This window comes from Eupeodes corollae, chromosome 3 (assembly GCF_945859685.1).
Source record: "Eupeodes corollae chromosome 3, idEupCoro1.1, whole genome shotgun sequence".
NCBI lineage: Eukaryota > Metazoa > Arthropoda > Insecta > Diptera > Syrphidae > Eupeodes > Eupeodes corollae.
Window position 1 is genome coordinate 41,186,960 of NC_079149.1, and position 23,933 is coordinate 41,210,892.

General features: G+C 32.7%; 1 protein-coding gene across 15 annotated transcripts in view; it reads right to left on the minus strand.

Moving 5' to 3' along the window:
- Nucleotides 1-23,933, minus strand: part of LOC129952541 (transient receptor potential cation channel trpm) — a 329,137-nt gene that overhangs the window by 86,235 nt on the left and 218,969 nt on the right. For all 15 annotated transcript variants that reach the window (XM_056065169.1, XM_056065171.1, XM_056065174.1 and 12 more), the window contains 4 exons: nt 22,525-22,672; nt 15,667-15,853; nt 15,335-15,491; nt 15,116-15,217 (listed from right to left, as the gene is read on the minus strand). In XM_056065169.1, coding sequence (XP_055921144.1) covers nt 15,116-15,217; nt 15,335-15,491; nt 15,667-15,853; nt 22,525-22,672 — 594 coding nt within the window. The remainder of the gene's footprint in view (nt 1-15,115; nt 15,218-15,334; nt 15,492-15,666; nt 15,854-22,524; nt 22,673-23,933) is intronic.

The window sequence follows — 23,933 nt, forward strand, 5'->3', positions numbered from 1 at the left end:
GTGGTCAAAAAAGAACGATCTCCGCCTTAACCCAGTCAAATCAACATCCGTTCCCATCTATCGCACAAACTTTGATCTATTGAGTTTAAACCCGTTGAAACTTGACAACGAAACCCTTGAATCGCACTCTCACATGGGATGACCAACTTAATAGTGCCATTGGTAAAGTCTAGGGAAGTCTCCGCCTTCTTCAAGTCACTCGAAATATTATCCCGATCAAAACTAAATTGCTACTTGATAAGGCCCTTATAATACCAATTGTGCTGTATGGGTGTTAAATCTTTTGTAGACTAGACTGTGTGTCTAGCCGCAAATTGAATATTGCTTATAACAATATCGCCCGTTATTTTTATAATCTACGTCGTTATGATTACATATCCATTTTTGCGGTACGGATTTCTAGGCAGCTTAATAATTTTTCGATATTTGAGTGACCTGCATGAAATCATCCAAACAAAACTACCTGATTATCTATACGGTAAGCTGAATTTGACTCATTCAACAAAGTCCTTTGTTTTAATATTACCCTGATATTTTCTAAATACTGAGCGTCATTTTTGTATTCATATTGTACGCCTTTGGATATCTCTGCTTATCGCTATGAGAAGAATAAGAAGCATAAGTAGATTTAAATTTTAACTTTTCAACTATTTGGCATGTAATTGACGTTACATTTCCTTTTCCTTAAATAAATATGTAAATAGAAGTCTTAGGTATTCGAATCCTGATAGTAATGTAAAGGCTTGCAACAATTTATAAGACGCGTGTCCTACCCTGTAAACGATTTTCGAAATAAATAAATACAAATACTGAGCTGGCTATTTGGGCTATTGCGAATGAATTTCGCGCCATTTTATTAAATTAAACTACCAGCAGGCTTTCGTGCAGTTCGAACTGAGGGAAATATTGCAGCTGCATCGGCCATTCCTATTGACCGTAAATTAAAGATTCTGCACCGTTCGGAGCAATTAAGCCTCTGTTTTTCCACTGCGTAAAAGATTTTGCGAACAAATTTAAGTGTGATTCTTTTTATATACAGCTTGTTAAGGAATTGACGCCGAATTTTTTGGTGAATAGATTCTTGAGAAGTTGGCGAATGATCCATTTTTACAGCGAAATATTGTGTTTAGCGACGAAGCTAATTTCTGGTAGAATTTGGGGTAAGAGCAGCCAGAAGCATTGCAAGAACTATCAACACTTTCACTGTTTCACTGGCAATAACAAGCTTCTATATAAAGTTAAAAATTCGCTATCGAATTTTTTCAGAATTTTTATGAAGAAACAATTGCCAAGGTATGGAATGGAGAAGAGTTGTCGAGAGGGTTTAAAACATAATCAGGAGTCAGACAGGGCTGTTCATTGAGTCCGAGTCTGTTCGCCTTGCTTATTGGAGATCTTACAGAACTCTTACCAGGTGGCATAGACCGCCTGTATCATTATTGTAATAAGTCCAAAATTTGGAAAAATGGTTCTATAATAAAGAGGTCATTGAAGTTGTCACGGAATTCAAATGCCTTGGAGTTCCTTTACGAAAAATTTGAGCATGGAAATTCACCAAAGAGAGAAACTAGTTAAGGCTAAAGGTGCAATTAGTGCAACTTGGAAAAGGTGTTTTTCTAACAAAAGTATAGCCATAGCAGCAAGTTCAAGATATTTGAAGCGGTATCTGAGTCTGTCATGTTTTACGCGGCACAAACTTGGGGAACGAAACGATACAAAAAATATTAAATTTATTTAAAATTTCGAATGCTCAATCAAAAACAGCTATAACGTCAATTTAATCCATTTTGAAATTCTTTAAATGACATTTTGCGAAGTTATCAGTGTGGACCGATTCTCAGGCTCTTTGTTAAAATTGAAGAACAGTTGCCAGGTAAGCGAAAGGTAAAACCTAATCACCTAATCAAACCTACTCTGAATTATCTTTACATAAACATTATATAGTAGAACAGGGACAACAATGAGCTAATTGGAGGTAGGTATTCGTTTTAATTCCATCATTATTTTCTCTAATATTGACTTCAAGATTTCAAATCCTTGATCGATAATTTTGCATACATACATTTTTGAGGGGTTAAGGAAATCTGGAGATTGTGCACAATTAATATAATTTTACGTCAATTTACATAGGTCAATCGAGGTACAAGTCAAAGAAGACAATAAACGTTCTGTGGTGAGTGTCCAAATTAGTTCATCATGATTATTAAACTTAGGGGTCGTGGTTGGTTGAATAATTAGACAACGATTGGGTTTAACCTAAGCCTTTCAACATAGAAGGTATTTCATTTATATCGTGTATGCTTGTCAAAACACATGCCATAGAAATGCAGATGAAATTGTAAGAGTATAAACATATATTTGAACCCAATGTTGAAAGTACTAAATTTTATGGTTTCAATTTCAAATTAAATTAAATATTTGGATTAACTACTTTAAGAGGTGTGGTTTTCAATCTGGTAATACTTTTGTCTTTTTGACATCTTTCACTTTATTTATGCTTAATTTGGTTTGCCATTTCATAATGAACAGTTTTACTTCTGTTTGCACATCGTATACATATATAACGAAAATAGTTGTTGCTCTGTTTCATACATTACAGGAACATTAAGAGTCCTTGGTGAGCGCAATATCTCGTATCGTTCAAACGTGGCTTGTCTTCTAAGATCGTGCAATTAAAAACCGCTGTATTATTATTTTCTGAGATTATTTGAAGTTACTTGTCTACTACCAATGACTAATTGCCCGAGATAATTTTTGAAACATAATGACAAACCCTTATTTTTATAACAAAGCTAAGTTCTTGGCAATACGGCTTAATTATATGATTTTATTTGTTCTTGAAAACATCACACTCATAAATAAAAATACCAAATGTGTGTAAATAAATTAAATTATATTACAACAACCAGGTATCAAAAGAGACGAACAACATCAAAATTATGACTTTGAAGTGCCTCTTAAAATGTCACACTAAGTTGTTTCGCTTTTAATCTTTCGAAACAAGAAGAAACTTTAAAGTATGAAATTTAAATTGAGTAATTATGTTGAAAAGTTTTTGAGACATACATTGGCAATTACCAGTGTGCTTATATTCTTAACGAAGCTTACATGTTGTTAACATCTTTTTCTATCTACAGCTGATGTATATTTTTATTCATCCATGAAATTGAATTGCATTAAGGTAATTAGATATTTTAATTTGTTATTCAAAACGTGTGTGAAAAGTTGGTGGAATATTTTAATCTCCTTGTAAGTGTTGCACATTATGCACAACATCATGTTAAAATGAGTTTTAGAGGTGTCTGAAAAACTGTTTTATGTAACAATCGGTGGTTTTCATAACCGAATTTAAATTTACTAATTTTGGAGGATTTGAAATTAATTTACATACTATTAGTTTTTTTTATAATAAGGGCACACTCAAGGCGATTATTATGTAGACACAATGTGTGCACTATGAAAGGGTAGGAGGGGTTGAAAGGAGGTGTCGATGCATATTGGTTTTGAATTCCTGAATATAGCAATGACTAGGAAAAACAGAGTGTGGTAAAGCATTCCACATTCGCGTAGTAAGGCGAAAGAACGAATCACTGTACTCGACAATACGACCGAAGATAGGCCCGAGGGTATGTTGATAAGCGTTCCTAGAAGCGCGAGTATTACGGTTGAACTGTTTAAGGGGAGAAATGCAGCTGGCTATTTCACTGATAATAAACCGTTAAAATAACTTTAAAAAGGGACAGACAAGAAACCTCACGACGATTTGCAAGTGAAGTTAATGAACTTACAATGATATTATCATCAATTTAAATGTTCTACGGTCAATACTATCCATGAGGCTTAAGAAAGTTGCATTAGCACGTATATAAGTCTTGTAGATAAGAGCCAGATCAGAGGGAGAGAAAAACTTCTTGCATCGCCTCAGAAAACCCAAACATCTTGCGGAACTTTTTGCGACATCGCGTATGTGATCGAGAATATCGATATGCTCAGTCGCCTCGATGCAAGTGCCATCAATGGATAATGGCAAGGATCTCTTTTATCTCCAATTTAACGATACAAGACATTTTTGGGTTATCGAAGTATTTAATTCCATGGGTTTTTTTATTCCCCATTGCACAAAGTTGTTTATGTCGGAATTTAATGAGCTTATTATATTGTTTTCTTGCAGTTTCACATCCTAAGAGTACCATCGTCAGCGAAACAATGTATTATATTAGAAGTTGCAGACAGGAGATCCTTAATAAAAAAAAGAGAAAGAGTGGTGTAGATAGAACAGAGCCTGGGGAACACCAGCATTTATTTTACGGTTTTCAGACTTGAATCCATTTAATACGACTTGTATTGAACCATCTGAAAGGTAATTACTAATCCTATGAAGGAGGGATTAAAGAAAACCGAAAGCACGCATTTTCAAAGATTTGTTTCACTGCTACTAAAGCGGTATTTAAGGTCATTATGAAGCTTTCGATCTTCGAGATATTTCTTGAGCTGATAAATAATCAGCGTTTCCATGTCCTGGGAAAGAAAGGACGTAAGTGCAATCGGTTGGTAATTAGAGGGTGAGGAAGATTCTAATTTTTTTGGGAATAGTCTGAACCAATGTGGTTTTCCATTCGCTTGGAACGAGACCTGAAGAGAAGAACAGATGAAAAAACTTACGCAGTGGTTTGCCATCTTTGAAGAACACCTCTTCATAACAGTAGTGGGGATACTATCCTGACCAATGGATTTATGTATGTTAAGATCTTTAAGGACTTTCATAAAATCACTAGCGTGCTCGATGACAGGCTGAGTCATAACACACATTGGCAGCGTTGAATTGGCGGCGAACTGCCAAGCAAAGAAATTAGCTTTCTCTAAAATGCTAACAAATGGAGTGTCTACTAGTAGGTGTAACGCCTTTTGATCTTTATTACATGAAAGGTCCTAATGAAAATATTTTTGAAAATATTTTGCTCAATAAATTAGGTTACGCAACAGTCCTTCGAGAACTAGAGCCTAGTGACTTACAATTATCAACCACTCCTGTGTGCTAGTATTGCTGCCAGTAATGGAGGGGACCTACAGTTTCAAGCTGATCCGAACGGCTAATTTGAGACAGCAATTTTCATGACAAGAATTTCTCTTGGAGGATTTGTCAATTCCTCGCAAGAGACACAGGCAGAGTTTGAAACCAAGACCTCTGGTATGACGGTCTAACGCACTAACCATCACGCCATGCATCGAATTATTTGCATCAAACATGTTCAATGGTCTATGGTCAATGTTTGATGTTCAATGGACGTTGTTGCATTTTACCCTAATTTCTGATTTCTGATAAAGTATGAAATTTTTATTTATAACTCAAATAAAAAAAACAACATTCCCTGATTTGTTTTTTAAACTTCGAATTTTTGTTTTTGAAAAAATTAATTAACATTATTTTACAGGGTCCTTTCTAAGCTTTTCAAGCACAATACTTCATAAAGGAAAATGTCAGTTGAATAGAAAATAGAAGATCCATCAAATTCATTTTGCATATTAGTTTTATTTATAACGTAGAAATACTTAAAATCTATCTGAAATTCCGTCCAACTAGTGATAGTTCATCTAGAAGAACATCGATACCCATATCGTTTTAACAACTTAAATAATAGCATGAAATGAATTTTCCACAAAATCAATGCCTATTATATACAATCCTTATGGGATGAACGTTACAAAGAGCAATTGCCATTTTAAAATTAGAACTTTCATCCCTAAGGTTTATATACATACATATTTCCTGCCTTTCACACAATATTAAGCTCTCAAAAACTATCATTCCAAAACATCGATTCTACACTACACCTAAGCTAAGCTTACTATACCTGCAATAAAACGCATTTACAAAACACTTCTTTCACTCCTCAATGCTTTGGTGGATGGGGAGGGGGTCATCTGAATGAAAGCAACCTGTGTACAACAAAATTGTACAATGTTCAACAAGAGCTCCAACAAAATAATCTGGAACAATAACCACAAACACTTAAGTACATATAAAGCCTCTCTGTTGCGTCTGGGTCTCTGTGTATTCCATTTTCACAAAATTACCATAACTTTCCACTGACCCTTCTTTTTCGAATGAAATATTTTAGTCCTTGTGATATATTAATTCTGGGCAATGGAAGGAGGGGCGTAAAGGACTGTGGTAGAAACAGGTAGGTATTACTTTAACAACATTGAAAAAGGAATATACATAAATCTACATTCATAAACCTAAAGATAAAATAACATTTTTCCTTTCTTCCTTTTTGGGATAGACATTCAATGATATAAACTAAAGAAAAAGGACATGAAATAGGCATTCAAGTTACGAATACGATACCTTATGCATTAATAACACTTTTTTGGACGTGTAAGCTTTCAAAATCAGATATATGTATAGTCAGCCCAATTATATGAACATTTTCCGGTAAATTAACAAATAATAATAAAATCATAATTGAACTAGCCGACCGACATCCCAATTTCAACATAGTTACTTTCCTTTTTCCCCCTCCAATCCCATCCCGGGCGCCATCGCCATTCGTTGCCAGTTGTTATTGGAATATTTCGTTTCTTTCTTTTAAATCGATAAAATAAATTGGAATCGAAAACATTATGTTGATGTCTAATGTCAGAATTTTTGATGAAAAAGGAAGTAAAAGTTATATCGAAAATTCCATGACATGCCTTTCCTTTTTCATCATCATCCTCATCAGCAATTAATCGGCCTTTTTGTTGATGATGATGGTAGAAGTAAAATTATATAAAGCTCATAATTGGTTTTGGTTTAGAAATGAGTTTTGTGATTAAGTTTAATTTTTCCAACTTGAAGATGGAGTTCAATAAAGCGTTCAACGACTTTTCCAACTTAGACGTTAAATCTTTAATTTTTTGGCAACCTAACGTATACCTACACTCGTAAATTAATTGCGTTAGGCTTGAATAAAATGGTTCAAAAAGACGAAAGAGAAATGGTGAAAATGTATATTATAAATCTTCTATTTCTTATTTTTCTTCTGCTTCTGTTTATGCCAAGGCATCAGGACAGAGGGTGGAATGTAATAGATGATGGTTGTGGAAAATTATACCCTTTTAATCATCTTGTTCGTATTAAAACATTTTACCTAAAAGTTTGTCTTTTTGATTTAAATTTTCCTCTCTCGAGGACCGTAGAAATGTTTTTGAATAATAATGAATAAGTTTCTATGCTACTCGTACTTTATGTCGCCAAGTTCAAAAGATCCTTTGCTCCTGAATTAAATTACTCGCTTTTAACTATCGAGAACGATATACATAACAGAAAGAACCAGAGGCAGAAAAATTAGCTTGTTAACTATGATAAGGCTGGAATGGGAATGGTTAATGCTATTAATTTAAAGTCCTCTTTTTTATAGTCGAAGTGAAAGAAGAAGAAAATGATGAAGACCAAGAAAAAAGGAATTTTCAATGATAATTGTAATGAAAGTCGTCTCATTTCAAAATTATAAAATTGCACAGCCTTGCATTGTTAGAATTTTATTTAGTTAACATTGTTTGAGTTCGACTATAGGATATTGTTGGGCTTCTTTAAGTTACAAGGAATGTCTGAGGAATTTCTTTCTCTTCAATAATTTCAAAGACATGCATACATATATATTAAAATATGCTTTCATAAAAAAAATGAGTTATCAAGAAATTTCGAACCTTTAACCATTTGATATTTTTGTGTGAGTTTAAAAGTTTTGTTTTTTAACGAAGTAAATGGCGAACAAAAATAGTATGAACATCCTTTGAAAACTTGAAAATTCATAAAAATTACACCTACAAGCATTTCAATTATGCCTTGTATAGTTTCCAAAAGAATTTTGATATCAATAGAGATTTCCAGAATTCTTTTGATATTTGAAAATTATATTCGAAATGTAATGATTTTTAGTTAGAAAATATTTTAGTTTCGCTTTGAAAAAATTCCCAAATTTTATTAGTTTTAATAGGTAAAGCACAAGTAGTAGTTTTGGAAACAAAAATGGCTATGAATTGGAATTCAACCATGATGTTTTTATTATTATAATTTTTATTTTAATGCAAAAAGTTCTAAGAAAAAAATTTTAAAATTAATTTAAGAAAAGTGTTTTTAGTCTGGCAATACTTTTTTCAGAGTTAGTCTTTTTGACAGTTGTTACTTGATTTATGCTCAGTTATTGCTAAAATTTTATTCGAAAACCATGTTTCTGTCCTCGCGCCGCATCAATTTATTGAAAAACATTTTTGATGAGCAAATTATCTCGCATCGCACAGTGGCTCGTTTCATATATACTATAGGTACAAAATTTCGAAATTGTTTCAAAGAAAAGTTTTTAATTTATTAATGCGTATAATATTAAATAAATATTTTTTTTGGAATAATCAAAATTGATTTTCAACTCCTATAATTATAAAATAGCAAAATTACTGATTTAAAATTTTAAACCAACCACAAAAATAAATTGTTTTCTTTAAATGAAACCAAAATCTTAACAATATATACTATTAACAAATTGATCGAAATTATCTTGGGATAAGATCATTTTGTTCAGAAAACGTCCAATGATTTGTACGTTGTTTTGTATGAAGACCGAAGTTCAAAATACTCCAAACGTGAGATCCGGAATTGCATATTTTTATAAAATGTAAGTTAACTCCAAAAGCAGTTAATGTATTAATTAACAAAGTGAAATAAATACAAGTTGTACACTAGCCATGATAATTTTATGTTAGGTAAAGCGTTTCTCAATAAAGGTGGGTAGATATTGAAATATAATAAAACAAGCTGTGTGTGACGTATCAACAAAATTATTTTTGTACTTGAAAGGCACAAGTATGCCTTTAAGTGTGGACATTTTTTTTTACCATAGCAGTTGATGAAAAAGTGAACATTGTGGTTAGCCCTTAATATCTCAGGAACAAATAACGCTACTTGAGTTAGATTTATATAATATATTGTAACGTGATACCAAACAAACATATTTTTGGAAAAAAATTCAAATTAACGTTTTTTTATAAATCAAAAAAATCTGTCACCTCGAAAATTTTACGACCACAAAACGATTTTATCTACAAAATAATTTTGCGCAACCAAAATTAACTATTTTAACAAGCACTCGTATTGCGGCAAGAGTCCTAAGAGATCTTAACACACATAAATCCGCTGGTCCGGATGGTATCCCCGCTAATGTACTGAAGAGGTGTTCTTCAACGCTGGCAAACCACTGCGTAAGCTTTTTCACCTGTTCTACTCCTTAGGTTTTTTTCCGAGCGGATGGAAAAAGGCCAGCCTATTCCAAAAAAAGGAGAATCTTCCTCACCCTCTAACTACCGACCGATTGCACTTACGTGCCTTCTTTCCAACGTCATGGAAACGCTGATTAATTATCAGCTCAAGAAATATCTTGAAGATCAAAAGCTTCTTAATGACCGGCAATACGGCTTTCGTAGCAATAGGTCCACTGGTGATCTCATGATTCATCTCACCGAACAGTGTAGAAAATCTTTACATCGTTTTTGAGAAATTAAGAAATTATGATTATTGCACTTGATATTTCAAAAGCATTTGATAATGTTTGGCACTAAGCTCTCTTATCAAAAATGCGTGCTTGATGAATGCCTGCTTTATTGGATTAGAAATTACCATTCCGATCGTTCAATAAAAGTAGTATTGGATGGATTCAAGTCTGAAAACCACAAAATAAATGCTGGTGTGCCCCAGGGCTCTGTTCTATCTCCAAAACTTTTTCTCATTTTTATTAATGATCTCCTGTCTGCAACATCTAATCCAATACATTACTTCGCTGACGATAGTACTCTTAGCATTTCATATTCGTGTTCCGACTCACATTCCTCTTCTAATGCTTCGAAAACCCAATGCTGTCTTGTATCGTTTAAGTGAGATATACCCCCATTGCCATTATCCATGGATGGAACTTGCATCAATGAGACTGAACACCTCGATATTCTAAGTATGTGTGTCACCAACCAACTCTTGCGAAATGATCACATATGCGATGTCGCCAAAAATGCCGCAAGGTGTTTGGGTTTCCTTAGGCGATGCAAGAAATATTTCACCTCTTCTAATATGACTGTTACAAACAAGACTTACATACGACTAAAGCTTGAATATAACTCCCATATCTGGGCTGGTGCTCCTGCACCGTACTTAAGCCTCTCCGATAGTATTGAACGTAGAGCATTTAAATTGATAGATGATAATATCATCATAAGTTCATTTACTTCGCTTGAGCATCGTCGTAAGGTCTCTTGTCTGACCCTTTTTTACCGTTATTTTAACGGCTTATGCTCTAGTGAAATAGCCAGTTGCATTCCTCCCCTTAAACAGTTCAACCGTAATACTCGAGCTTGTAGGAATGCTTATCAGTATACCCTCGAGCCCAACATCGGCCGTATTGTCAATTACAGTGATTCGTTCTTTAGCCGTACTACGCAAATATGGAATGCCTTACCACACTCTGTCTTTCCTAGTCATTGCAATATTTAGGAATTCAGAACCAATGTGCACCGACATCTTCTTTTCTCTCCTCTTCGTAGTGCTCACACTCTGCCTCTGCATAATAAGAGTAGTAATATCCCCTTGAGTGTGTGTTTATTATATAAAAAAAAAAATCTTTTAAAATTTTGAGAAAAATCGAATTGAAAGTTTTTTTTTTTAAATTAAAACCCTAAAAAAAAATTAGTTAAAGTTAGTAAAACAGTTTTTTCAACGTTAATATTTTTTAAAAACTTTCGCATATTGTTTTTAACATTCTATAAAATTTAAAAAAAAAAACGAATTGACAGTTTTTTTTACAAAAAATAAAAACTTAATTAAAAAAACAATACTAAAACATGGTCAAAATTAACTTTCGACTTATATAGCTTTAAAAATTTTAAAAGTATTGGCTTTAAACTTATTTTATTTCACAGAAAACATTGTTTTCGATATTCAGTAATTTGTTATAAAAATCCAACAGAACGTTTATTTAGAAAAAAAAAAAATAAAATCTACAAAAAATAATGCGCAAATTTGATTAAAATTGATGTTCGGTTCTCGATATCTCTCAAATTAAGTTCCTTCGTCCAATTTGTATTTCTTTATAAAAGAAATAAAATTTTTATGAAATGCTACTAAAATTGGTAAAAATTGGTTTTCGACTAAAAATCTCGTTAACTAAAAAAGATTTTGAAATCAAACTTTTTCGTTATACGCAAAATATTGTTGGTAATTTAAAAATGTTTAATAATAACAACTTTTTTAACAAAACATGAAAACGTACAAACTTTTAAGCAAGACAAATCGACGTTACCAGTGTCGGTCGAATCCGTTTTTTTTTTGCATAGGCCTGCGAATTCAAGAAACCCTACAGGAAAAATTCAAGTGGGGTCAAATCACATGACGCGTAGGATGTCGTCCTATATACGACAATTTTGCTTGTTGGCTGATTGTTTATTGAACCAGTCGTATCAAATGTTGCCACCAAACGTGGAAGAGACGACTGTGAAGGCCCACCACGTCTACCGTAAAATGGGTGCAATGCGCGCAACGTTTGCGTTAACGAACACTCATTTGGTAATAAAGTTTTAACATTTGAACGTGCTGTTCAATCGTGTTAATTGCCATGATGATTAGGCATAAACAACTGAATAATTAAAAAAAGATTAGACAGATGTCATCAAAACAAAATGGCCACCACGGGGCGCAAAAATCTTCACGCGCCAATTGAAAAGCCCTTTGAACAATGAAAGTATTTTAAAGTAATTTTTTCACAGTTTTATTGTTACTCGAAATAAAAACGTAAGATTTACACTTGGGTACACTGTTTTTTTTTTTAAAAATACTATGTTAAATCCGACTTTCAAAAATATACCTTTTTTAATTTTTGTTTAATGTTTTAAAACATATGAAAAAGCTTGTTGAATAAAAATACAAGAAAACTACCTTGAAAAGTAATAAATTTGTATTTAAATTAAGTATTATCTTGTTATATTTGAACACCACATCTTTTTTTGGAGTAAGCTTTGAAACAAATATTCAAGTTGTCCATCTTTTTATTATATCATATTTTATTGTAGTAAAAAAAAGTGCAATTGCTAAATTTTACTACACGAAGTTCAATGCTTTAAGAGTTTGATGGATCAAAGATCAAAAGCATAATTATTTGATGGGATTGAATGGAAACGGTGTTACGTCACAAATATAATGTCAACAAAAACTTTCTTGAGGTCTTAAATGTCAAGTGTGGCATTTAATTTGTTAGCTCCCATCTTATCTCCCACCTGACCGCTTCATACAGGATAAGGTGGGAGATAACAAATTAAATGCCATCCTTTGACGTCGTGAAGGATACAATAAATTAATTTGAATTAGGTAAGAATCAAACTATTGAATTTCATTATTAGCGGGGGGATAAATCAATTTATGTAAGTTTTTTGTTAAGAAGAGATAGGAATAATAAATAATACACATAAAATACTTCCATCAGCATTAAAGCACTATTCACATGAGCACGACCAACAAATGAACGAATATTGGTCATTTTTGACATTTTTTTCACATGAGAGTTTTTAATTCGTCGCACAGCCGAACACCATTCACGACCTAAACTAAAACAAGAATGAATTGTTTGGGTTAAGTTCTTGCGATTATTTTATTCGTTGCGAGTGTGGATAATGTGGAACGAGAATAAAGTTTGACAGTTCGTATCAACTACAATATTTTTCGCGACGAATACATTTGTTTTCTTAAATTTATTAATATATGATATTGAAAAGGAAAAGTATGCATTATAAATCAAAAAGAAACTATATTGCTAACGTTTTGTTATGAATTCGTGTGGAAATATGTCTTCAAACGTATATAAACTCACATTTTGTAATTCATTCGTCGTTCGTTGGCCGCGCTCATGTGAATGCTGCTAAAGACCCTTGAAATGCAAAATAGTCAACATTTCTAATCTGGTAATGAAAAAATCACAAATCTTTTTTTTGGACTTTTCTAGACAGTGGGGTTATGGAGCTGTTATGTTATAAAAAAAACTCCAAGTAAAGAAATAAAAGTTTGATTTTTTTACGTCAAGCATGTATGACGATCCACTGTGCATCGTGGGCCTATGTTGTGGCATCCAAGATCGTGACTTTAAACACCGTTGCAATTTTCTTGTGGGGTTATTTTTTATGATGTCGGTTGTCAACGCAGATAGGCTCGAAACGATCTACGGTTTCGAACAGAATATTTGGCTGGTTATTGCAGAAAATAACAATAAAAGAGACCCCACACCAAAAAGTGGTCGAAAATTGGGCCTCTCGGCTGGAATTTATTCGAGCAAACCACAATGCTTGTGCCTATTCAAAAAACAAAGAACGCAGTTGTCCTGAACTAAAATCTTACTTCGTTATTTTTCCACCACATCATAGTTTTGAAATATTATACTTTAGAAATGATTAAGAAATCCAAAAACTGTTCTTTTAAGGCTAAACTAAAATAACATAACATAATCCTAAACAATGAATTGCGATATGATTTTAAAAGTCAACATGTTTCTAGAAATTCTCTTTAGTTATGAGAATGAATCAATATATAAACTTGTGAAAAACTTGGATCTTGTACTTCCATGGTTTTGAAAAATCACTTTTTAGAGTAAATTTTTGGTGCTTATTTCTATCTTGAGTTTCAATTTTACTCAAATTTAGGAAACACTTGTTCCTAATATTAGTTTAAAATATTTCAAAACAAATTCAAATCGTCTTACCATTCACTGTTAAAAACAGTTTTAGAACCGATTCTTTAAGGTTTATGTATGATTTAGAAATTCACTGCGATATTTTACAGAAAACAAATATTTTAAGTAATGAATTTCTTCTCAAAAAAAGTGGAGGATATTGATTTTAAAGTCGGATTTAAAATAGGACCAGCTTCAAAAAAATAAAAAAATTTGGATGACAGTTACAAAAACTTATCGACCATTGTCTTAATTTTAAATTATAAAACTTAATGAAAAACAAAGCAGTATTGGAAATTGTATCAACAAATATATGAACCAAAGAAAATCCCGGAAGAAACCACTAAGCTTTTTTGTAGATGCTTAAAATTCTGACTTATACGTAAAAAGTAGGAAACCTGTGTGCTAAAAAATCTTCACAAAAGCCGATTATTGATTATATATTGGGCACCCATATTTAAATAAGCATCAATATTAAAGTTAATTAAATTTTGTAAGTTTTATGAACGCGAGGACGACGACGAAGGTGGAACTGACAAATTTTGTCCACCTCCCAGAAAAATACCTAACAAAAGTTTAAAACTCAAAGATAAATCATAATTTTGTTTCTTTCCTTTGAACTTGTTATCTTAGTTGACAAAACTGATTTTAAGCGAAGGCATACCCCCTCATAAATATTCCCCAATCGATTTAAATCACCACCAACTTTAAGCTTCAAACCTGAAAACAGAACAAACAAAACAAACATCCCTAAAAACAAGAAAAAAGAACGATGCGGCGCTATAGCTGAATAAATAAAGTGTGTTTTTTTCTATTGTTTGCCATAATTCCGAGAAAAATCAAGAAAAATAAAAATCCAATCAATCATTTTTTTGTCGGTTCTTTGACATAAGCTAAGGGTGAGTGTGTAGACTCACGACTACGTTTCGCGTATTATACGCGCTTATTTAAACTCAACGAAAAAAGTAAAACCATTTACAAATTGTTGTGCAAGTCAACAGGATTGTCAGTGACTGAATTTAATGTGTTTAAGTTGCTATAAATCTGCTTAATCTGCTAAATTGGTTCTGTTCGTGGCAGATAATCGTCGTCATGAACAAAATCTGTGATGTAATAAATATTTTCATCTCGAGTGTACTTAAGCTTGAATTTTGATTCCCTTAATGGCTTCTTCTACCTTCTCGTACTCGTATTCGCAATCGTATCGTAATAGAATTGATTTGTTTTTAATCTCATTCAACGACTCATTCAAAGCACTTGATTGATTGGATTCTTTACCAATTTAAGAGGACAAATAGCGAATAATTAATATGAGCACAGAAGGGGTAGGGGATGATAAATTAACTTCACTTCTCGAGGAGTTGCACATTACGACTTACCTGTATGCACCACCCATAAGTTTGTTGATTACTAATCCTATATCATGCAACGTGTAAACGTATCCTTTTGGTATATGCGGCCTCACATCCCTCAGAATGTACCTGATGTAGACGAAGTAGAAGAAAAAAATTAGAGAGAATAAAAAACACGCTTTTTTATTTGCTGTGCAGTGTTCTTCAGCAGGACATGAAAAAGAGAATACAGGATACGTAACATACCCCAACGTGTTTGCAGGACCATGCTTTGTGTTATACAACTCTTCCAAGCGAGGTATTGTCAAGAATTTTTTCATAGAAACACCATTCTCCAGGAGCAATTTAACGAAGTCGATTCGGTCATGTTCGAGTGCCTGCATCATAGCCTCATCAAGAGCACCTGTGTTCACAACCCAAAGGATACGATGAAGAGAAATATACAAAAACAAAAATAATAAAAAACAGAAAGAAATTCAAATGAAAAGAATATACCAAAAAGCAAAGTGAAAAATATCTTGAATAGCTACGGTTAATATGATGGCGCCCGAATAAAGAAAACTTATAGATAGCCTTACCGATTGGCCACTCTTGACCATAGACAAAGATCTCACTACGTGCTATATCGACTCGATTCCACGTCAAGGCTAAACTTAATTGTTCGGGTGGGCTGAGATGTTGCGATTTAAAGAGGGCTGTAAGAATAGTTTGATCCAATTCTTGGGCTTCGCCTTCGGGTTTTTCTTGTATTCGAAAAACAGTTATCTGAAATTGAATATCAATATTATTGTTTTAAGTGGTATTTAACATTGTGATTTTGTTCAAGGTAGCTCAGTAGATACTGGTATAGGTTTGTGAATCCTTGTGTTTATTATGATTGTGGATTTAATTTTATTTCTAGCAAAAATGTGTCAGAGAGGAAAAGTGGTTGAAATTGATACGAAGTCATATTATATCATATATATATATATATCATAAGTCAAATTGATATGTCAGTAAAAGTTAGAAAATACGAGAACAAAAAAGTATGTTTTCCTTTAATTGATTCTGAAAAGCTGAAATTTATTCATGCGATAAGCAATGAAGCTACTTCTCGACCGACAAAAAGCAATATTGAAATTGGAACAAAAATTCCATTGCGACAAGTCCGTAATGTGAAAAATGGAAACTGTATACAAAAATTGCTTTTGTTGCCTGAAGTGTTGAAGAAAACCGAAGTTTCTTGAAACAAACGACAAAACAGCGTATTTTGTATACAAGGTTAGGTTTTAAGGCTTTTAAAGTCCAGTTCAATATCGTTAGTCATGATCGGAAATTATTTTTTCTAAAATAAAAATAAAATAGTAATTTTGCCAGAAAAATGTCGGTACCGACTTATTTCTCGAAAAGTTGATCCAAAGGACACAGCGATTTCCTGATTTAACAACTTTAGACTTTTTTAACTTTTTGTAGAACTCTCTTTTATAACTTAATGCAATATGTCGAATCTTAAAGTATTTTATAGAATCTTAATTAAAGGTTTTTAGAGAGATTTCTGTGTACGTTTGTACGTTTTAATGTTCGGGACACCTTTTGACCTGTGGCCTTTAAGAACTATGTACCAAGTTCTTACATTCGTACAAAATATAATACAATACGATGGTATAGAAGTAAACAAAAATTGGGTCTTGCAATTCTGCCCGCCTGTCTGTCTTCGTTTTTACAACCTAAACCATTTTGTCGATTAAGTTAAAATTTGGAATCAGAATCGCGTTAGTGGTTTTTCCCTTGTTTTTAGTATCAAAAATAACAGTTGTGACCACACAAAGAGTCTGGTTAAAAACGAATTGACAGATTTTTAAAAATTTGTTTTGAATTTTGTCAGGAAATCATGAACCGATTTTAATCATTTCTTCTTCTGAACAAGCTCTTATATTATCTTAAACTTTTAATAGTTCAAATATTTCGAAAACTTGTTTTTTAAAAAGATTTTGATTTTTTTTTCAAAATTCGATATCTGGAAAACGGACCAATATTTTAAACGAAAATCAAATATGAAATAAAATAATAATAATAAAATAAATTAACTTTAAAAAGTTCAGTTTAATGATTTTACATTTTTTGTTTTTAAATCAATTTTTTTTTTTGAGAAAGCAAACCTTTTTTGATAATAAACGCATTTTGAAAATTAATTTTCTAACCTTAAACTACAGACATTATTCTTAAACAGACTCATTTAATACCAGAGTAACTTGTGGTACCCGTGTCCAGATGGTTAGTGAATTGGACTGTGACCTTCCGTGTCTGAAAATCCAAAGAATTGAAGAGAACAGGGACGTACTCAGGACAGCGCAAATGGATCCAGAGGAAGTAATCTTTGACGATGACTTTCATATAATTGAAGATCCGAAGAAAAAAGTGGAGGTGGTGGGAGCTGCTTTCCAGCAAGTGTACAAGGTAAATGCTAGCATTCGCCCCAACCACGACCTGGAAAACAGAGCCCTACTCAATCACTTTTACCTTCGAAATGATATGACACAATGGCGATCTGAGAACCGCGGTTCCATGCGGTCATTGACGATTCCTTGGCAATAGCCATAATCGTCGAGCAAACGGGACCAAGTCCCTTGTTAGTGACGAAGGTTGAGCTTCAGCTCATTTTCAATTCAATAAAAAACAAAAAGTCAGCAGGTGTCGATGGTATACCCAACGTTGTACTAAGACATTAACCGATGGAGACAATTGACATGTACACCACAATCTTCAACAATGCACTGCATAATCCATATTATCCAGTGCATTGGAAGACCGCTGTGGTTTATCTTCTCTCGAAAAAGGGAAAGGACAACTCCAATCCGTCTAATCTTCGGTCGATAAGTCTTCTTGCGAGCATCAGCAAAATTTTCGAAATGATCATCAATAGGGCTTTGACTAAGTGGACTGCGAACAACAAAATAATTCCGGATAAACAGTTCGGGTTCAAGGCCGGTCATGACACAATTCATGCTGCGTCTAAACTCGTTTCTGATATCCAAAGGAATGCATCAAAACAACAATGCACCAGCGATCTGATTGGTAGTCTTACAAAGGCAATTGCGTACGCTTTTCTCGTTTTTTATAGATGCGTTCTGATAGAGGATAGATTGGCAGTTTTGCTAATCTACCACGTCAGATGACGAACCGTGAATAGGTGAATATAAGCTATTGATTTAAAAATGATTACATTCTGTAAAAAATATTTCGTTAATTTTAAGGTATATTCTTTTAGAAAAATCCAATTGCCAATTCTAAAAAAAAGAAATTAGTTATCATCTAAAACTTGTATTTACCTCAGGACAAAAACAAAAATAATGAAATGAATTAAACTTTAAGTAATTTCCTTAGAAAATCGAATTGACAGTTTTTTTTAAAATACACTACCAAGAGTCTGTTTAAAAATATTTACAATATTTTAAGATTTAAAAATGTCCCTATTAAAAAGTTTTTTTTTTTTTAATTTAATGTGTAAATTAAATTTCGTAAAAAAATGAATTTTCAAAAAAAAGTAAAATTTTTCTAAAAATTAAAAATGACAACAATGTCAATTTGGATCATCAAATATTATTGTGACATTATAAAAGCTTGTGCAGATAAAACATGATTAAAATCTGATGATTAGTTCTTGAGAAAGCTTTTAAACAAAATAACGGTTCTATGAGGGTACCTCTCTGTAACAATAGTTTTTTTTTTAGCTAAGAGAAGTTAATTTTGGAAAAAATTATCAGTCAAAAACGTCAAAGTTCGATTTTTTTGATTTTTGACTAAAAAATTTGTTTGGGGATTAAGTACTGTGTTTTTAGCCCGAAAAATAAACAGAAAAAAAACTTTTAACGCGAATAAGCTCAAAACCTTATTTTAAAAATTTGACGGCAATCGATAGACTTACGGATGGAATCGGGGGACCCAAAGCCAATGAACCACAATTTTTTGGACACCTTTACATCATAATGCAATAAATATTTTTTTATGGCGTTCATGGTTTCTAAACAGTGATTTTAATGAACAGCTCATTCGACTTAAAGCTTCATTCTTACCTTAGTTAATTATAGAAGTCAATATGAAAAAATCAAATGTACGCAGGTGATGAGTTCTGCCTCGGTAATTCAAATGTACACAAGATAGCAAATAAGGTGCATCAATTTCACAGTTAATGAGATGATGAAGAAATATTAAATCATTATTAACACGCCTTTGATTGAGAGAGTGCAATTGAAGAAGCTGAATACGCTGTTCATGGGGAGGCAGTTCATAAGGATCATCCCAAGGAAGACCCTTAAAGGCAAAGCGAATGAAATTATGTTGAATTGATTCAATACGTTTTCTATGAATACCGTAATAGGCAGTCCATACCTGCTAAGTATATTCAAGATGGAGACAAACATGACAATTTTACAAAGAAAGAGTAACATAGGGATCATTGAACTCCTTTGCCCAGCGTTAGATAAAACCAAGCATAGAACTTGCTTTATTAACAATAAAATTAATTTGTACTTTAAATTCTAAGTAGGAACAGAAATTAATACCTAAATCTTTAAATATGCAGACGCTACAGAGTTTTTGCTGTGATATACAATATTCAAATACACAGCCGATTTGTTTTTTAAGGCTATTTTTCCTACACCAAACTGTGAAACTGTCAATGTCGGCTTGTACAATCACGGGTGGACTTTATTATCTTAAAAATGTTCACGTCATCAGCAAAAATGAGATCTTCACATGAGCGTAGACAAGAAGATACATCGTTAATAGATAGGATGAACATATAATGCCCAAGATGGCTTCCCTGAGGAACACCAGACTGAGCAACTAAAGGTTCAGAATGACAATTTCTAAATTTTACCTCATAGGATCTGTTTTCAAGGTATGAATTGAAACAAGCCAAAAAAAATGGTGGAAAACGAAGAGCTTTAAGTTTAAATAATGTACCCCGTGACTAAGTTGGTCAAAAGCTTTAGAAAAGTAAGTGTATACACGGTCAACTTCATAACCTTGTTCTAAAGCGTTTGAACTTATGTTTGAGAATGTGAGAAGATTCGTTACGGTTGATCTTTTTCTCACAAAACCGTGTTGCTGTTTGCAGATGAGATTTTTACTAAAAAATGCTACACTTTCACAAACAACTTGTTCAAACAATGTAGGAATGCAAGAAAGCTTTGCAATGGGCCCGTAGATTGTTATAGCCGCCTTCTTACCTTTCTTAAAAATTGGTGTTAGAAATTACTTCTTCCATATACTGGGAAATTTACTTGTTTTTAGAGAAAGTTTAAATAAGAACGTAAGGGGTTCAACTAAAGCATTACTACACTTTTTTAGCACTATCGGAGGAATACCAACGCAGATAAAAGATCAAGGACCGTACTCTGTAGCACAGGGATGTGACTACAGCTAGTTTGCAAAAAGGAGTGAATATTATGAAAATATACTTCATCAACTTCTTGAGGGTTATTAACAAATGACTCATGGAAATATGTTGCAAAAGCGTTACAGATATCAATAGTTTTATCTAACTAAAGGTTCTTGTAAGTGAAGTTAACTGGAAAGCCATCTGATTTTTTCTTTAAGTTTACAAGATTCCAATTTTTTTTAGGATTCTATTTCAAAGAGGTGCCCAAATTAGTAACGTAAATACCATATACTTAATTAGAAAGAGACTTTAATTCGCTGTTCAACATAAAAATATTCACCTATCTCGCTTAAGGAATACTACTTTCTTTCCATTAAAAAATGAAACATCTTATTGGAAAATCCTGTGATATTGAAAACAAGTTGAAACATAGATAAATTAACCGCTTAATTGTTGGTATTAATTTGTTTATCTTAAAATTCAATATAGACTTTGAATTCTGGATCATAATTTTTATTTATTTTATTTTCACTCTTAAGAAGCTGAAACAAATAACTTTGTTCTAAATAACTAATGATAAATTATTCACATAAAATAAAAAAATAAACTTATAAAATACATGAAAAAAGATTTGTAAATTTGATGATAAAAATCTATGCCAGCTTGATACAATAATTTAATTAAAGAACTTATTGTATGTAGATCCATCAATTTTAAGATTATTTAAATTTTAGCAACAAAAAATTGAATGTTCTTTCGACCACTTAACAAACTCATATATCATAAAAGCTTATACTATCAGTTTTTTATTTGAAGTTTAACACACAAAAACATACACACACTTACCACAAACATAAAACCAAGTTCTATAACATCTAACATCAAATTTCCACATAAATCACAAAATATGTTAGATGTTGGTTTTGTATAGATATAAAGTTAACTCAGTCAGTAAAATAAAATAAAATAAAATAAAAAAGATGAAGAAAGTTCCCAAACTAATCAAGTGAACAAACATTACACAGCCATATAAATATAAATAGTGATGGGTACATCTTTATGGACGCCTTTTGGCACTCATGTCATCAATTATTCTATATTAGTGTGGTAACAGTTAAGTATATACGAGTATGTGTAGTATAATTTAGGTAGCCCTAAAAAGCCTTCAAGATATATCCCTTGAATTTATTTAGCCATTAAGAAGTTATGCTTGAGTGAGCAAGTGAAGAGTCCGCCGCCGCAGTCCACTGGAATGGAAGACAACCCTCATTATCCAACTAAATCCCTAAATTGTTCAAGGACTTTTACTTTACCCATCCGCCATAGAGAATACGGCTACGGCCGGCATCATAAACCAGACACCATAAAATCATGAGCTTAAAGGAAACTATATATTTACAAGAAGAAGCAAATTTCTATAAAGAATTCAATCGAAGAGAAAATAAAATAATTACAAGACTGGGGTTTTTAAAGGATCCTATTTTTATTTTTATCTTTTTTTTGAAGGAAATCGACGAGAAATTGCTTTCGACGACAATTTTTAACATTTTTGTTTACCAGATTGAAGTCCTTGAATTGCATTAAGTTCTTCTTCCGTTTTTTCTTTTTTTTAATATATTTATTATTCATCCTGATTCTTCGCTGCTGCCGCTGCTGCTGGCCGATCAAATAGCTTTTCCGTTTCATTAAATCTGTTTTCTCTTTATTGCACCTGATATTAAATATACGTACAACGGCAGATGCTTTTCCTTTCAACTTACCCACCCACCTGAACAGAGACATCTTTTAAAAAACCCCAACGAAGCATATCACAATGAAAGAAAAAAGCAGAGCACAAAAATCAAATAACAACCAGCCACTACCAATCAATTCAAAAATGTTTCCAACAAAAAAATCCTCTCAATTTCAGCCAGCCGTCCAGCTATAGCGTCAGGCTTGCCTGTTCCTAGGTATCGTAGGACAAATATTTCACTAAACAACACAAACAAACCAACACCACTTTTCGAAAATCCCAATTCCAATCTCAAACCCAACCCAACTTCCATACCAACCCAAAAATAAAACTTTTACTTACCAGATTTTTGTTGCGGGTACATTGCAGAAGTTCGTGATAAAGTTTTTCCGACTGCTCCTGCCCGACTTCGAAAGTTTTCTGAATTGTTCCAATTAAGTACTCTCTCATCGATTCCAGAACGGGCTGTTCATCCCCATCGGATGCGTATCTAAAACAAATAAAAACAGGGATAACATGATGGTAAAAATTAAATAATAGAGGTATGTAGGTTAAGGTAGGTTGAAGCATTTGTTTGCAACATCAGAACTCCCTCTGTATAAAGTTGGTTTTCCTAAGGTTTGAGTTAGAGTTTCTTGTTTTGGTATTTGCAGAAGAATTTATTCTAACCACACTTGTTGTCGACGTCGTCGTTAGCAAAAAACTCACTCTGGTAGAAGGCAGAGAAATATCATTCCTTGTGCTTGTAGCTTGTAGCTTCAGTGGAAAACCTGGCAAAGCTTAACAGGATATTGAAATTCATAATTAAAGTCGACATTTGGTTGGAATGGTCAATTCGGTTGACAATGATGTTGACAACTGGGAAAGAGCACTCTGCTAAATATATACGAAGGTCAGAGTTGGGAGCCAATAATTACCACAGTAACCACTGGTTTTCATAATAGGTCAGCACATGGAGAGGATATTACCAATGGATTTAAGTAAATGTGCATCTGGTAGGTGGAAATAAGGAGAATTTCACCAATTTAGTTGGTTTTGTTTACGGGTTTTTTAAACTTAAACAAAATATTTGCTTAAGTTTCAAATGAAACAAATTTAATTCATATGATGAACGAGTGAACACTTTGCAAAAACATTGATTTCGAAGAAATTTAAGACTTTTTGAATTGAATGAGAATTTGAATTTATGTGAATACTTACTGAATTTTTTAAAGTAAAATCCTTCTACGTTGACTGATTGAAGTCGAATAAAGTATTTACCTATTCTCATGATTGAGTTGAATTTTAGAGAATTTGGTAACTTGTTCATGCTGAATCATAACGTTTTTCGAGTAATGACTGATTTAATTAATTTTTGAATAAAAACCTCCTTTAAGTAGGTTTTCACTCACCTTGTCCACAGATGAGTTTTATTTTTTATAATGCTTTTTGGGATTTTAAAATAACTAAATGCTGTTGTTTACTTGATTCATTTTAAGTAAACAAATTTGACGAAACTTGCAATTTTGCTTAAACTTTAAATTCGTATGCCAACAAAAATGTTTTCTGGACAGGAGAATGAAAACTTAACAAAAAGTTTGTTGGTGTTTTTTTCAAATTTTCATACAAACAGCCGTTAATCGAGATGCATCATAATTCGGAATAAGCAAATTATCAGATATCAAATGTTATGACCTGACTTATAACCATATTTAGTTTGGACCATACCTTACGTTATAACCTATATACGAGTATATTATCATTGTACGACT